Source organism: Meles meles, chromosome 9, assembly GCF_922984935.1.
Source record: "Meles meles chromosome 9, mMelMel3.1 paternal haplotype, whole genome shotgun sequence".
In the NCBI taxonomy this organism is placed as follows: Eukaryota; Metazoa; Chordata; class Mammalia; order Carnivora; family Mustelidae; genus Meles; species Meles meles.
The window spans coordinates 18044139-18059328 of NC_060074.1; the positions used below are offsets into that span (position 1 = coordinate 18044139).

At 46.5% G+C, this 15190-nt stretch overlaps 1 protein-coding gene across 2 annotated transcripts in view; it reads left to right on the forward strand.

Moving 5' to 3' along the window:
* The first annotated feature begins 385 nt into the window (after positions 1–385).
* ADAM23 (ADAM metallopeptidase domain 23) overlaps positions 386–15190 on the forward strand; it is a 179040-nt gene continuing 164235 nt past the window's right edge. Inside the window, exons 1-2 of one of the 2 annotated variants that reach the window (XM_046019346.1) lie at positions 386–913; positions 2090–2307. In XM_046019346.1, coding sequence (XP_045875302.1) covers positions 700–913; positions 2090–2307 — 432 coding nt within the window. In that variant the 5' untranslated portion in view covers positions 386–699. The remainder of the gene's footprint in view (positions 914–2089; positions 2308–15190) is intronic. The other variant, XM_046019347.1, reaches the window with a different exon arrangement.

A 15190-nucleotide genomic window follows, 5' to 3' on the forward strand; every position in this document is an offset into this window, starting at 1 on the left:
TCTCTGGCTGATTGTTTCCTCCAGAGCATCTTTGTCTCTGGCCAGGAAACCCTCTCATTCTTCTTTCTTCCCCTCTGGCTAATCTCTGATTGCCAGCCTTCCTCCTCTCCTGCCCCCACCTCTGAAGATGCCACCGTCACCTCTGATGCTGCCTGGGATGCTGCATCACTCTGCTGCTTCCCTCCTTCGCTCCCCCTCGCCCCCCCCTTCCCTCCACGATAAAGCATGCGCAGTGCGGCCTGTGCCTGGCAATAGCAACAGCATCAGTATCAGCATCAGCATCAGGACCCGAAGGCGCGCTCGGGCGCGCTCTCGAGGGCGGAGCGCACGCCCGCTCCGCGCGCCCCCGCGCCGCTCGCTCTCACGCGCCGTCTCAGCGCCCTCAGCCCCAGCAGCAGCCCCCGCAGTCGCTGGAGCGGCCGCGCCCGCCGCAGGGAGGGAGGAGCATCTGGGGAGGCTCCAAGTTGGCGGAGCGACTAGGACCCCCGGACTCTTCAGCGGCCGCCCGGGAGGGGCTGAGAGGCGAGCGGGGGAGGGGGCGCCGCCTAGCCTCTAGTTCCGAGCCCCGAGCCCCGACCCCCTGCCCGCGGCCGCACCATGCGCGCCGAGTCGGCGTGATCGGCTCCGCCCGCAGCCTCCCCGCAGCCTAGCCCGGCGCTCTCGCCGGCCACACCGAGCGGCGCCCGGGAGCTATGAGCCATGAAGCCGCCCGGCAGCAGCTCCCTGCGGCCGCCCCGGGCGGGATACAGCCTTTCCCGAGCCTCCCGCGGCCCCTCCGACGGCCCCGCCGGCCCGGCGCCTATCCGCGCCCTGGCCCGCGCGCCGCCCTGCCGCCTGCTCCTCATCCTTCTTCTGCTGCCTCCTCTCGCCACCTCGTCCCGGCCCCGCGCCTGGGGGGCTGCTGCACCCAGCGGTGGGTATGGCCCCGGTGCCCTTTGCATTGCCTTGCCCGCGGGGCCCTGCAGAGGAAAGCGAAGGGCACGCGGGTCCGTGCGCTCCGGACACGTCCCGGGCTCGGCCTTTCCCAGCCACCCTGCCTGCCTCTCCACCCCTCTTTCCCAAGCCCCGGTTCATTCCAGTTCACTTTTTGAAGTCCATTTCTATTGCATTCACTAAAACCCCATTGCAATTACTGCCGGTTCCACTGGAAGGTATTTAGTGGATGCGGGGTCCCTCAGCGATCTCTGCAACTTGGCAGAGGGGAAACCAGTGGCCGGTAAATGCAGCGAGGGAGCAAGTTGCTTCTTGGGTGGAGAGCCTGAATGCGAATGCGGGAGGACGTAATGATAATTAGGGGTAATGTGTTGTTTCCTCAGATCGCCTACTGGGTTTATTCACTGCTGTGGGAATTGAGGTGGGGGAGGGAAACTTCGGAGGTATAAACCTATGGTTTGTAATTCTCAAAATGCTTGTCATTATAATGAACAGTTAAGATAATATGATAGTCAATACATTGATGATTGGAAATCACTGGAAGCAGAGAGCTGGCCTTGGCAGAAAAATAAAAGGAATTGGAAAGCTGCCAGGATCTACTTCCCTCTATGGCAAAAGATTTTTGCCCCTCTCAAAGTTTAAAGCAGAAGGAATTGCCTGTTTTGTTTAATACATCAATTAACAACCCGTATCCATGAACTCAGCACTCAAGTTATCTCAGGGGCGAGCGTTCTTAGCTCTCGGATGGGATACTCCTAGTCAGAGTCCCATTGCGCTCCTGTAGACTCAGAGAAGGGGTGGAGAGGAGGGTCAGACCCTCTGAGCATGTTCATTTAATGTCTTCCTTCAAGTCCATGCCGCCCACCACCCCCATCCCCCATATTTAGAAGTATAAGACTGGTTAGAAATGTACATATAAAACACAAATAAAAAGAAATAGTACATTACTGTCTAAGCCTCATTGGCTGTTAACGTATCCAGGCCATTTCACTGTTGCAATAACTTGCTTTGCTGATTCTCTACTTCTTACCTGCTTATACACAGAGAACTTTGTTTTTGCAATTAATGGAAAAACACATCGTAGTACTTATGTACTTATGGGATATATGTGTGTATTTGTGTATCTTTGTGCACCCCCTCTCCCCCCTCCCCCCAGCTCCGCATTGGAATGAAACTGCAGAAAAAAACTGGGGAGTCCTGGCAGATAAAGACAACACATTGCAACAGCATAACAGCAGTAATATCAGTGACAGCAATGCAATGCAGAAAGAAATCACACTGCCTTCAAGACTCATCTATTACATCAACCAAGACTCAGAAAGTCCTTATCATGTTCTGGACACAAAGACAAGACACCAGCAAAAACATAACCAGGTAGGCATGGGTCTGGGTATGCAAAAGGAGCTGCCATGAAGAGTTTTCCTTTGATTTGATTTTCTGCCAGAATCTGAGGTCACAGATTTTACTGCAGCATTTTATTGGTAAATCAATTAATATTACGATAGGTAAGAAACTGGAGGAAGCAAACCTGGGATCTCCTGTGACAGGATTGCTGTTTGTTTTTTTCTCTCTGACTCTCCTGTGGAACTTATGTTTTCTCATGGCTTTTTAAAGTCCTAGCTGGAATGTGGTCCAGGTGTCTTTCAGGTGCATTGGGCACTGAACAGGCGTTGAGTGAGCATGTTCACGGTCCTGACTTACATCTGTGAGGCTTTATATAAGGGTGCAGTGTTCTCCTTCCCATATTGAAAACCGCTTTCAGGTCGCACACACGAGATTGCTGTAGCAGGCTGTTTGTGGATTCCCCATCAGTTCTTCACTTAGAAATTGAGTGTTTAAATTTAATTTTAAATTTCTTTAACCGATCAATAGGAAATAATGCCTTTTTTTTTTTTTCCTGATGTGTTTTCAGTAGGCAAACAATTTGACATTTTAAAAGATGATGGCAAACTGTGTAAATAATGTGGAGACCAGTTTGGGCCAGCATAATCTTTCAGGACTTTATATGCATTCATTGCAAGTGGTTGCTTTACTTTGAAGATGGTTCAGAAAGTGGCACTGATTTTTAAAAAGGCATTCAATGGAAGATGAAGAGGCTTCATGTTCAAAGAGTTTGAAGGATCTTTTTGTCTTGCTTACTGTTCTTTATTTGAGTTAGTGGTATTTTGGACAGATTTACACAATAGGTCAATCATCAGTGCCTCGGTTCTTCATCAGGAGCAGAGAATAGAGTCTGTATGTCAAGAATTTACTCTGGGCTAAACCTGTCCAATGGCGAAAAGTACTGTCTAAGATCTAGAATTTAAGAAAAATATCTGTGGTTATATCACTGTTTTTGTTAGTCTTCTGAAATATAGATAAGTTGTAATGGTATTTACTCCCATTTTGCAAATGGGAAATTAGAAATTTAAGGCTCTTGGGTGTGTTTCCCAAGATTGTAAAACAGCTAATATGAAGTTCAAGAAGCCTGAGTACTTCACTTTTATTATTTTCTACAAGTCAGGTTTCTGAGAAAATGCTTCCTTCATATTGACTATTACTGGAGCAGTTAATTTTGTTTCACAGTATTATGAAGTGTCTGTTACCCATCTATGACATCAGCTCCTATGTAACTTCATGGGTTGACTCCTGGATCCTGCCTGCCCATTTGTCTTGTTGATAGGAGGAGTGGATGGTGACTTTAAGGAGGAAGAATCGAAGACCCTCTTGATAAATGCATTGGGACTCATTTTATGGCTTTCCTAATAAAGGAGCTTTTCTGTAGTTGAATGGCAGGTTCTCAAACCCCAGTGCCTTTGCATAGGGTGTTGGAGGAATAAAAACCCAAACCAAACCAAACCAAACCAAAAACTTCCTTAAAGCCCATTTCAAAGAATGCTCAAGCCCTCCTGAGCTGAGACTTAAAAAAAAAAAAATCTCAGTGGAATATTTTTATAACTCAAATTTGGAGGCAATGGCTGATGCCTGTCTACTGATGGAAAGTTACGTGATTTTGTTGGGTGGAACATGGTTTGACTATTCTACACTTAATTTTTATGATAATAAGTTTTGTTAAACTTTCTCCTGCCACTCATATAAATTTCTCACTGTGAAACACATATTTGCAGTTGAAATGATTCTTCTCCATTTCCACCCTACATGGGGGGTGGGGGTGTTCTTTTATCTCAGAAAAAAATGTTTACATGGAAATTATATATGAGAGCATTTTTCTCCTTTTCTTATGAGTTTAACTGAACAAACAATTGTTGCACATTTGTGCAAAGGAGTAAGCTAAAGATTCAGAGATAAGAGATAAGGAGTACAAGGATGAACAAGACATGGTCTGTCCTTCAGGTGACACAAAAATGAGATAAGCAAGATTCTAAAAGGTGCTTTCACACAGGTATAAACAATATCTTGTATCGTGGATGCCCTGAAATTTCCCTTTGTGTTCTGTGATTTCCTTTTTTTGTTGTTTTTAATCCTCTCTTGAACTAGTTGACAAAAAGTAAGCCATATGCTTTCTACTGTATCTTAGGATGACTTGCCTAATAATAGTGATGAGAGATAATTGTCAGTTTAGCTGTTTTACAAATGTTTCAGTAAGAGAGAATCTATAGAATTTCATCATTTTTGGTTTTATAAAAGAAGTTTTGATTTTAATATCTGTGTATTAGATACCTTTTTTCCTCTCCTGATTTCATTGCACTCAAGCACATTTTAATGAATGCCTTAGAAATGCTGAATCACTGTGCCATTCTCATGGATCCTTAGATTGGGGGTAGAGGTGAAGGGAAAAGTTCTCAGATATAGATTGCAAGGCAGGACTTTGTATTTATTTCATAAATATTCAGTGTTGATCAGTCCTTATTACTTTACAACTGTGAAAGTGAAAATGTTATTAACTCTTTCAAAATTTGTGAGTTTAAAAGCAGACTGTGCAGAGCACCTATGGAATACCAGTGTTTCTGAAAACCTGAAAGTTCTCTTTGTCAGAGATTGTCAGGATCCTTTTTATCTCTAGGCAGGGTGATGCATAACTTACTGTCCACACTGCCATTTTGGAGAGTGACAGTGAGCATGCTGAATAATCATGCTAGGATAATAGGCATAAACCAAGATGCTCCATTGCAGATGGGGAATGTGGTCACCTCAGATCTAGATGGTTATGTTCCTTGAGTTTTGGTGCTTACCGCAATTCAAGTTTCTTTGTAAACAGTTTTGTTTACTGATGAATTGTTGTAATTTTTTTTTTTTTACCACCTTGTAGATGTATCAGGATATGAAATGGAAAAATTCAGTTTTGTTTTGTTACCAAGACTTGTCTCTTTTATGTGTAGAGATTTTTATAAGCAGAAATGGAAATTTATGATTACTGAATGTAAGCATTTTTGAACCACGAATGCAATGTGTTAATGCAATGGGCCATACATTTAAAAAGAGGGAGAAATGATTTAGATTTATTCATTTATTCATTCACTCATTCATTCTTTCATTCAGAGAAAATCCTATGAGGTCTGTTTCTAAGGAAGATAATGAGCTTGTAGTGGAGGAAAAATAATTTTCCTTCGACCCTTCTAAATTCTTGGCTGAACCTGCACCCTGCAATAAAAGATTAACAGGAGGAAAACAAACAGAAGTTTCTAACATGTGTATCTCCTCTGTGTACTTGGGAGAGACCCAGGAAAACTGAGTCTCTCTCCAGAAAGGCCCCCATCACTAGTTTAGATAACATCTCCAGCTAAAGATAAAAGAAGATGTTGGGGTGAGAGGTGGGGACCCAGCTGTGGGAGGCTGTCAGGAGAAGCACAATAAGCAATGGCAAGGTAAGTCTTTGCCTTCTCCACTGATGAGAGTTCCTAGAGATTTATCATCATTGTCTTCTTGATACAGAGAGAGAGAGAGAAATAGAGAGAGAGAGAGACCCTTACAAAGGGAGATTTCTTATAAAATGTAAATGACTCTTACAGAAGGACTTCTACTCCCATTTTCAAAACTTCTCCTGTGTCTGCTGTTTCTTAGAAATAATCAGCCTAAAATAATCCTTGTGCCAAAGAAGCGTATTTTAGGATGGTATATTCTCTCCCCCTCAAACCTTTTCCTGAAACTTTTCTTTAGTTAAAAATTACTTGCTTTGCATCCTACTCCCTTAGGATTCTTTTCTCTTCCTGTAGGGAAGGGATGGAAGAGGTACCGTATGCACAGCACGGGGTCTAGGAAAGACAGAAGTCATCTCCTTTGACTTTAGTTGCCTTGCGCACAGACCTTCCCTACTGTGTGGGTGGGGGGGGGGATTAATTAATTCTTAATTAGTTAAGACTTAATTCTTTATTCTTAAGAGTCTTAATTCTTAATGGAATTAAGAATATGCAGATTATGACATGCAGAATGAGGGGGCACAAACCACCTGAATAGGGATCCTTTAGTACCTGAGCGGCCCTCCACCCCGGGTCATGGAGGAACAGGAGACATAGAGCAGAGTAGTAAGCATCTACTACTTATGAGGTGGTTGCGGCTGAGGTTTTTAACTTTTCCAGGGCTTACCTCCTAAGTGGCTATTTTGAAGATGTTTATTTATTTTATTTTAAAAGATTTTATTTATTTATTTGACAGACAGAGATCACAAGTAGGCAGAGGGGCAGGCAGAAAGAGGAAGGGAAGCAGGATCCCCGCTGAGCAGAGAGCCCAATGTGGGGCTCCATCCCAGGACTCTGGGATCACGACCCGAGCCGAAGGCAGAGGCTTTAACCCACTGAGCCACCCAGGCGCCCCAAGATATTTATTTATTTTAGAAGGAGAAAGTGAATGAGTTGGGGGGACAAAGGGAGAGGGAAAGAGAAACTCAAGCAGACTCCCAGATCAAGCATGTGGCTCCATCTCAGGACCCTGAGATCATGACCTGAGCCAAAAGCAAGAGTTGGACACCCAACCGGCTGAGCCACTGAGGTGCCCCTAAAGATTTTAATTTGTACCTAATTATTTATTTATTTAATTTATTTTATTATTTTTATTTTTAAGTAATCTCTACACCCAAAGTGAGGCTTGAACTCACAACCCCAAGATCAAGAGTCATCTGCTCCACTGACTGAGCCAGCCAGGCACCCCCTCAGTGGTTATTTTTAAAGGTGCTCCGGGAAAAGCAAAGCAGGAACTTAGCATGGGAATCCTAAACTCAAGGTCTTATCTAAATGTCCAGACTCTGGGTGTGAGTTCGCTTATCATGCTGAAAAGCACTTAAGCAGCAACTCAGAAACAACAACAAAAAAGTTATTTTTCTCATCCCAATTGACCCGGTGTTAATCGTTAGGATATTGAACTTTAGGGAAAATTCTAGACACTGTCAGGATGGTGGATAGTAAAAACCACTGTCAGAGTTTTGGTCACCCAGCACATAAAACATCTGAGCAGAGCAAAAATGCCAGTCAGTGATATCAGTGGACAAATGAAGGTTTGAAATCCTGTCCATTAACCATTCCCTTCTTTTGTTGAGATCTGGCCAAGAAAATAAAGCCCTTGGGTCCTAAGGTTAAGGTAGTTGTTCAGTTGCAGACTTGGGTGAGGTTATGAAACATGTGTTGGGCTGTCTTTCATATGTTTCTCTGAATTTGTCCAGAATTATCAATATACGTGCAGCAGGCAGTCCCCTTTACAGTGCATATACCTTCCTTGGCCCATAAGTAATCTGAAACTAAGCGGTTACCCAAAACCATCTCTGCTCAAGAACCACGTTGTCATTGCATTAAGATTAGGCTTTGGTGTAGCAGCCCAGTGTGTTCTGCCAGCGTGGCTGACAGGCTGGTGTTTACCTCAATCATTCGCTTTTGGGTGTCGCATGCAGCAACGCCTAGCTCTCAGTCCTTGTGAGGGTTAGTACCACGCCTGTGCCTGACAGAATGTGGATGAATGCTGTACACTTTTGATGTCAGGGAGGCAGAAAGAGAGTGAGGTTTCCATCCAGTGGTTTGAACGGGTAGTCCCAGGGAGACTAAAGACAGATGGGATTTCCCAGGGGCCGGCGGGCATGCAAATGCGTTGGGAGTGGAGGGAAAGAGAAGTACATATATGGAGAACCACGTCCGTGTGAGATGCCTCAGGGCCCTAAACCTACAGTGGACATCAACTGCTTGATCAGGATGCCTGGAAAAGTTGAGGTTTCCCCGAATGGCTGGGCCTTGAAGCCCAAGACCATGGATATTGTGTTCCTGGGGACACAGTCTGGTTCGTATTCATCCACGTGGCATTGGTACTTGGGGAGATAGGGAGGATTGGAAAAGGACATGTGAGGGCTCCTGCCAGGTGCCACATGCTACCTTGCAAAGTGTCCCGCGTGGGAGAAGCTGAGAACTGCACAGAGCTGCGGGACAGGCTACAGGAACTGGTAAAGTGGCTTCTGTTGGCCAAATGGGGGCAGAGTCAATAAATCAGCTGCATAGACCGCTAATGGGAAATAGCCTTTGTGGAGTCCAGTGACATGCCCAGCAGTTACAGCAGCCCTTTAAAGTGAGCTTTGCCTTCTGCCCATTGTACAACAGTATTACGACTGTTGGAGGGCTTGAATGGGAGCTGTGAGTGGGAGCCGTAGAGAGGTAACTTCTAAGTGTACATCTTCCAGAGGGTGTAGAGGGGTCTGCGGTGGCAGGGGCAGGATCTGCAGCCAGGAAGGGGTCCTCTCAATGGAAATTAAATTCACAGACTCCCAGGAGGATGCATAGTGTGGGCCAATCTAATGGGTGGTGAAGGCAAGCATCTGAATGAAAGGTTTAAAGAGGCCTCCAGAAGGGTGTGAGATGTCCACGTACCTTGGCCTTCCCAAGCTCAAAGGCGCAGTGGAGAACAACTTGGCAGCCACAGCATCGCCTCATACCTGAGCAGCAAGCATAGCGATAAGCAAGGGATTCGGGGTAAGCACACAGTTAAGTGTGAAATGTCACTCAAAGAGGTCAGTGGCAGGGAATTCATATAAACAGGTATCTGGTTCAGCAACCAAGTCCTGGGGAGTGCTTGCCCTCAGCAGCTGCTGCGTCTTCCGGGTTTCATCTCTGCTATAGTGGAATGTTGCAGTGTTTGGGATGAGGTTGTAGATTTGGGCATTGTCACAGGTGGAGGGAGCCATCTGGAGATGGGTGCCCCTCTCAGGTGGTTACCCAGGAGGGGAACTGAAGGGTCAAGGGATCTAGTAAGGTTGCATACATTTGGGGTGCCCAGATTAAGTTCTGCTTGAACCGTCAGGAGCATTTACTGGTATCACAAGTTCTCAGCAAATTTTGGGGGTCCCTGGGGTGCACCTCATAAATAATTAGGCAGTACTGTTCTCCAAGGAGGTCTCCATCCATAGATAGTAAGGGCAGGAGGGGCACCTGGGTGGTTCAGTCAGTTAAGCATCTGACTTTTGGGTTTTGGCTCAGGTTGTGATCTTGGGGTGTGAGATCAAGCCCTGCATTGGGCTCTGCACTCAGCGTGGAGTCTGCTTTTCTCTCTCTCTCCTTCTCCCTCTACCCCTCCTGCTCATGGGTGCTTTCTCACTCAATAAACAAACAAACCTTTAAAAAAATAGTAAGGGTTGGAGGCACCTATGTAGCTTGGTTTAAAGAAAATTTAGTCATATGCTCCTGACAACTTAACGTTTGGCTCTATATTACTAGAGAAGTGTCTGAACTACATAAGCCAATCAGCCAATTAGGTTTGAAATTAGGGCCATATCATGATCAGCGCCCAGAGGTCAGGATGCCGGTGCATATGTAAGCAAGGCTGGTGGGCTTTAAGCTAGAATCCATACCTAGAAGCTTTTGAGTACAGCCCCTCTAAGGGCTGGCTTCCAAGTCTTACTGTCCACCCCCCCCCCCCCCCGCCCACACTAGGGTGCAAGTGGGGGCGAGTGCTGTATGGTCCAGCAACTTTCTAGTGTTGCTTCTCTGGGTGGAGGAGAAGCCCCATGATCCAGATGGCACACAAGGCACAGAGTAAGGCCAGCAGCAGTGAGCATCTGTATTTTATCATTGTGCACCTGTCCATTGACTGCCCCATAGTGAAGATTTATTGTGGGTCAACAGTTCAGGGGTAGCCTCCTTCAAAGTGGGGTAGGGCCGAGTGGTGTAACTGTATCGCCATGCTGTCATCTTCTGATGTTGCTGGTGTCAACCAGCCTGAGTGCCTCTTGCCCTTTTAGAGCTCCACACCATCCCTTCAGTGGGTCCCAGTGCAATTATTTCTGCCTCCTTTGGGGAGGTATGGTTAGGAGAAATGAGCCATCCAATAAAGCCACTATACACTGGACTTTCAGGAGGAATTTGCATATCAAGCTTGGAAGTGTGCTCCAGGAGCAGTATGGTGGGTCTGTGTTTTTTCTAATGGTCCAGGACTATGACTGGGGTGTCATAGCTGACCACTTGTCCCTGATTAGGTCATCAATGAGTACCAGAAGGCGAGATGATCAACATTTTAAATCTGTAAAGAGACTCAAAATCAGTTGTGGAAAAATGTAGATAATATTGTCCTGTACGATGAAAGCATCAGATTCCCCCTTGATCACAATCACAGGCAGCATGGCCCAATGAGTCCACTTGGTGTGAGGATCATGGTGGCCATGTGGCCTAGAGTCTAAAGTGGTAAATGCCCCTGGCAGCCAGAAAGCCCATTTAGGAGTCTGATTACTGCCTTGTAACTTAAGGAGCAACTTGAGAGATGAAAGTACCACTGCATGCCCTGTAGGAGAACCCAGTGCTAGCCCAGTGCTCTGATACACGAGAAGTCAAATGAGATCCTTGATCTGAGTCAATGATGTCTGCAGGGCTGAATGGGACAGGATGTATTTAGAAAAGAAAGAGATTATCTGCTCCATAGAGCTGTTCCTGGTGGTATAGGAAGCAATAGGCCAGTAAAGGGATCCACACATGCAGTTGTAAAGTGGAGAGTGCCCACTGATAGAGGAAATGGCCCCAGTGACATCCATCTGTCAGAGACTACAAGGGCATAGACCTCTGAGGCATGACAGGACAGTGTGCAGTGTTTGGTTTGGGAGCATAATTTGCTCAAAACAAGCAGAATGCCCTGTGGTAGGTCCAGGTCACTGGGGCAGCAGTCCCCCACGAGCTAAAGAGAATATGGGACCATTTGGCCAGGGAATAAGGAGCAGGGAAGTGGTGACTGAAAAAGGTCAGAATGGTGGAGCCAAGAATTGATCGATGCATGTGTGCGGAGGGCCAGAGGAGGGCTGTGGTTTGGTGGAGATGGTGGTGGTGGTGGGAGGAGCAACGGAGGTTTTGGTCGAGAACTGGTGGCAGAGAGCCCCAACTGGTGGTGACCTGGATTTGCACCAGGGCTTCCACTTTCAGGTAAAGGTAGTCCCTGGAATCGTACGTAGCCTTTGAATGTGCTGAAAGGCAGGTAACCTTAACTATAACTAGTGCCTGGCCAATGTCTCTTCGAATTGGGGCAGCCCAAAGGGCATGGTGTTGAATGAGAAAATTGTTCTGCCGCCATTGGCTTGATCAATACTTTATTCTGTTAGCAACTTCCCATGAGTCAGTAAAAATATGGACAAGAGGCTTGTCATGGGCAGTGGTGCTCTGCACAACCATTTGTATTGCTACAAGCTCAGTGAGCTGCGCTAACCCAACTGGCCATCTTTGATAAAAATGGTGCTACTGGCAGGATGGTACCCTGCTGCTCTCCAGTGGGCTCCACTGGGTGCGGTGATGGTGCCACCATTGGGAAAATACACAGACTCTCCTTCTCATTCCATCAGCTTTTCCAGGGGCTACCAGAGACTTAGGCAATGAAGACATTGTCCAACAGTTGTTCAAGGTCAGTGGGCAGGGGACTGAGGAGTAGGAAAGCCATATCCTCCTGTAATTTGGAAAGACACATCACATCGGGTTTAGCCTGTTCCTGAAGGTACCATTCCCATTTTAGCAAAGAGGCATTTGTAGCTGTGTGAGCCATCGTTGGGAGGCATCCCTTGTCCATAGCATAATGGTAAGTTGGGTACACAGGAGAATGGGCTCCATTACCACGAAGGCCTCTGTTTCTAACAGAGGCAATAAGTGAACAGAATTGATGTTCTAAGGGGGCAGTGAACAGCTATGAAGGGCAGCTGTATAGTGCAGAAGCCTATAAGGCAGCTAGGAGGAGCCATGTTTAGTCCATGGGTAGAATCCGAGATGCATAATGCATGGTGGCCAGTGCCTCAACCCAGAAAGAGGAACCATGGGGATCTGGAGGTCAACTGATGGACTTGATCTTTATGTCAGCTGTAAGGCTGTTAAGCTCCTCCCCCCAAAATGTGGAGGATTTGCATGTGGTTGCATAAATGGGTTTAAAAATGATGGGTAAGTATGGTATGTGTTGTTTCCAAAATATGATAAGACATGTTGAGCTTGCTATAGTTTGGTGGGGGGGCTGAATAGTTACCAACTGATGATTAACCACGAGTGGAATTTTCCAGGCTTTAGAGGACCAATTAATACTAAGAAATTACACAGTTGTGGCTGGCTCTTTAATCTTATGTGGGGCGATAGTCCACCCTATGTTGTGGGTGGATCACCAGCCCTGTTGGGGCCTCTCACACCCCATCCTCTGAGGGGCCCTGCATTAGAAGGTCATCAGTCCAGCACCACACAGTGCAAGCAGACCATTGTAAGGGTATTCAGGTCTTGCTGGCAAAGACTATGGGCAATAGTAGACTGTTAAGAGAGCCCATAGGCAGCCAGGTGAAGTTATATTGGATGCCTTCGAACATGAAGGTGAACTGCCGTTGGGATTCCTTGGTGACTGATACTGAATAGAACCTATTAGCTAGATCCATCAAGGCCAAGGTAGTCTCCTGGAGCCCTCTGCATGTCCTTGCTTAACTGGAAAATGTTGGGGATTGGATCCTGAGCTTCTGCAATAGGGAGTACCTGAGCACTTAAATTTCAGTAGTCAGCTGTGGGGTGCTACTCATTGGTAGTGGGATTTAATATTGGCCAAATGGGAGAATTGAAAGGAGAAATGGTGTGTTTAATGACTTTTCCTTTAGTAAATTTTGCATTATAGACTACAGTCTCCCAGTCCCTTGTCACAAGTGATATTTGGGGACTATTTACCATCTTAATCGGGAGCTGGCAGTCATATGGGCTCCCAGTGTACAGCTCCCACAAGAAAGTTCAGGAATTTGGGATTGTTCCAGATGGCACAACGACATGTCAAGGCAACCATACCTGTAATGGGATAGGGTAGGGCCAAAGAAGCCTTTAGCGCTAAAAGATTTTTCGTAAAGATTGTTCCAATAGTGACATCCAATGGAAATTGAATGCCTTCTACTCTTCTGTTATGCCTTGTAGTTTGAAGGATGCCCCTGGCTTATGTTTGGAGGGGTTCTTAGGTAGCACTGTAATTTGGGCTTCAGTGTCAGTGAGAATAGTAAAATGTTGCCTATTATGTGTGTCACAATGGATAATTACAGATGTTATCAGAGGAGGAATAAGTTCAGAGAACTGCCTAGGGCAGGGGCCTTGGCAGCCAGTTTCAGAGAAAAGGATATGGGATTCCAGATCCTACTACAGGGGCTGGAATGTTCTGAGATGTGATGGCATCTATCCTTGGTGGAATTTGTGGGGAGCAGCTGGCAGTCCCTTGAGGTGCCCTCAGTGCCCAAGCAAAGGCTTCTAACTTGTATTTGGGCTGTCCAGAGATTAAGTCATTAGGGACACCAGATCTCCAGAGTTGCCAATACAGTGAGGCCTCTTGGTGACCTTGAGAGGGAGGGAGCTGGGTCAAGGCATCACTCGTCAGTAGGGACTGAAGAGGGGCCTAGAAACTTCCAAATTCCCAAAGGGCACCTTCACTGGGTTCCTGGCTGAGGGGGCAGTGGGTTCCATTTGCCTTTCCCAGCAAACAAGATTTGGGCTTCAGGAACACTCATTTTCCCGTCTAGCTACAACACTGATGAAGTCTGACGCCTGCTGTCCTGTGTCTAACATTTTTATGAGTTGTAACAGCGTGGCCTTATAATGAAGGGGAGTGCCCTTTAAGAAGAACTTAGATCCTGGCTCCAAGGGATCTCCTCTGGGTTGGAAATGGTCAGGGGCTCTGTGGAGTATGATGTTCAGCAAAATGATATACTCATTAAACCATCTCAATTTTACGTAAGAGGAGGTGCACTTTATCTGGCGCTGTCCACTCACAGTGAGCCCAGACTCACTCAGTAATAATGCGACAGACTGATGGGACGAGTGCCAAGCCATAAACATCGAAGTCAGGAGAGGCAGAGTGTCATTCTCCTTATCCCTGTGGGCTCTGGAGGTGTGGGGTGGTCTCTTCCCCAGGTTCATCCTCTCTTCTATGGCTCGATGTATTTGGGAGTGCCCTTGTTGTGGTGGCAACTCTGGGGGCCCTCTTGTGCATCTCTCTTGTGCGTCTGAGCTTCTGCAAGCAAAAGCTTGAAGCCAATCAGTGCCCTTCTTCCCTTTCCTTTGGACATATTTTTCTAGAAAATGTTGCATTTGTATCATGGTACGCTTAGGTGTCTTTGTTTTTCGTTCATGCTGGTTGTCATTAGATGTTTTGTTATGATGCTGGGACAGAGGTTGTCTCTTCCCAGGCTCATAGTTGCTGCCTCCTTTTCTAGGGTGTCCCAATCAACGTCTGTGGGGTTGGGGTTCTCCTCCACTAGGGTAATATTAGCCAGTGTATTTGGGAATGCCCCCACGCGCCAAGAACGTAGCACTAGTAATTAGGCATGTAGGTATGCCACTGTGCTAAGTAAAGCCTAAGCCGTGCTAACTGGGATCTTACTAGTATCTGGTAGTTTTTGGACCTCCTCTGGGAAGTTAGCAAGAGCTGGTACCATGTGCTTGGGGGCCCTGCTTTTATTAAGAATTTGTTTTGTGGGGCACCTGGGTGGCTCAGTCATTAAGCATCTGCCTTCAGCTCAGGTCATAATCCCAGGGTCCTGGGATCGAGCCCCATGTCAGGCTCCTTGCTCAGCAGGGAGCCCACTTCTTCCTCTTCTGCTTACCCTGCTTGTGTTCTCTCTCTCACTGTTTCTCTCTGTCAAATAAATAAATAAAATCTTTAAAAAAAATTGTTTTGCCATACCATGGCAGGGGTGGGACTTCTGGTATCCCATCGAGTTAAGGGACAATCTGTGACGGCAGCAAGGAATGCAGCAACGTAGAATAAGTTTGCCTCAGCGGTGTTTACCCACCAGGGTGCCGTGATCCCCCTGGTAGAGCTGTCACAGGATAGGGCTGGTTTCCCAAGCTCAGCACCTGGTCCTGATCACTTGATGCAGTGGGCC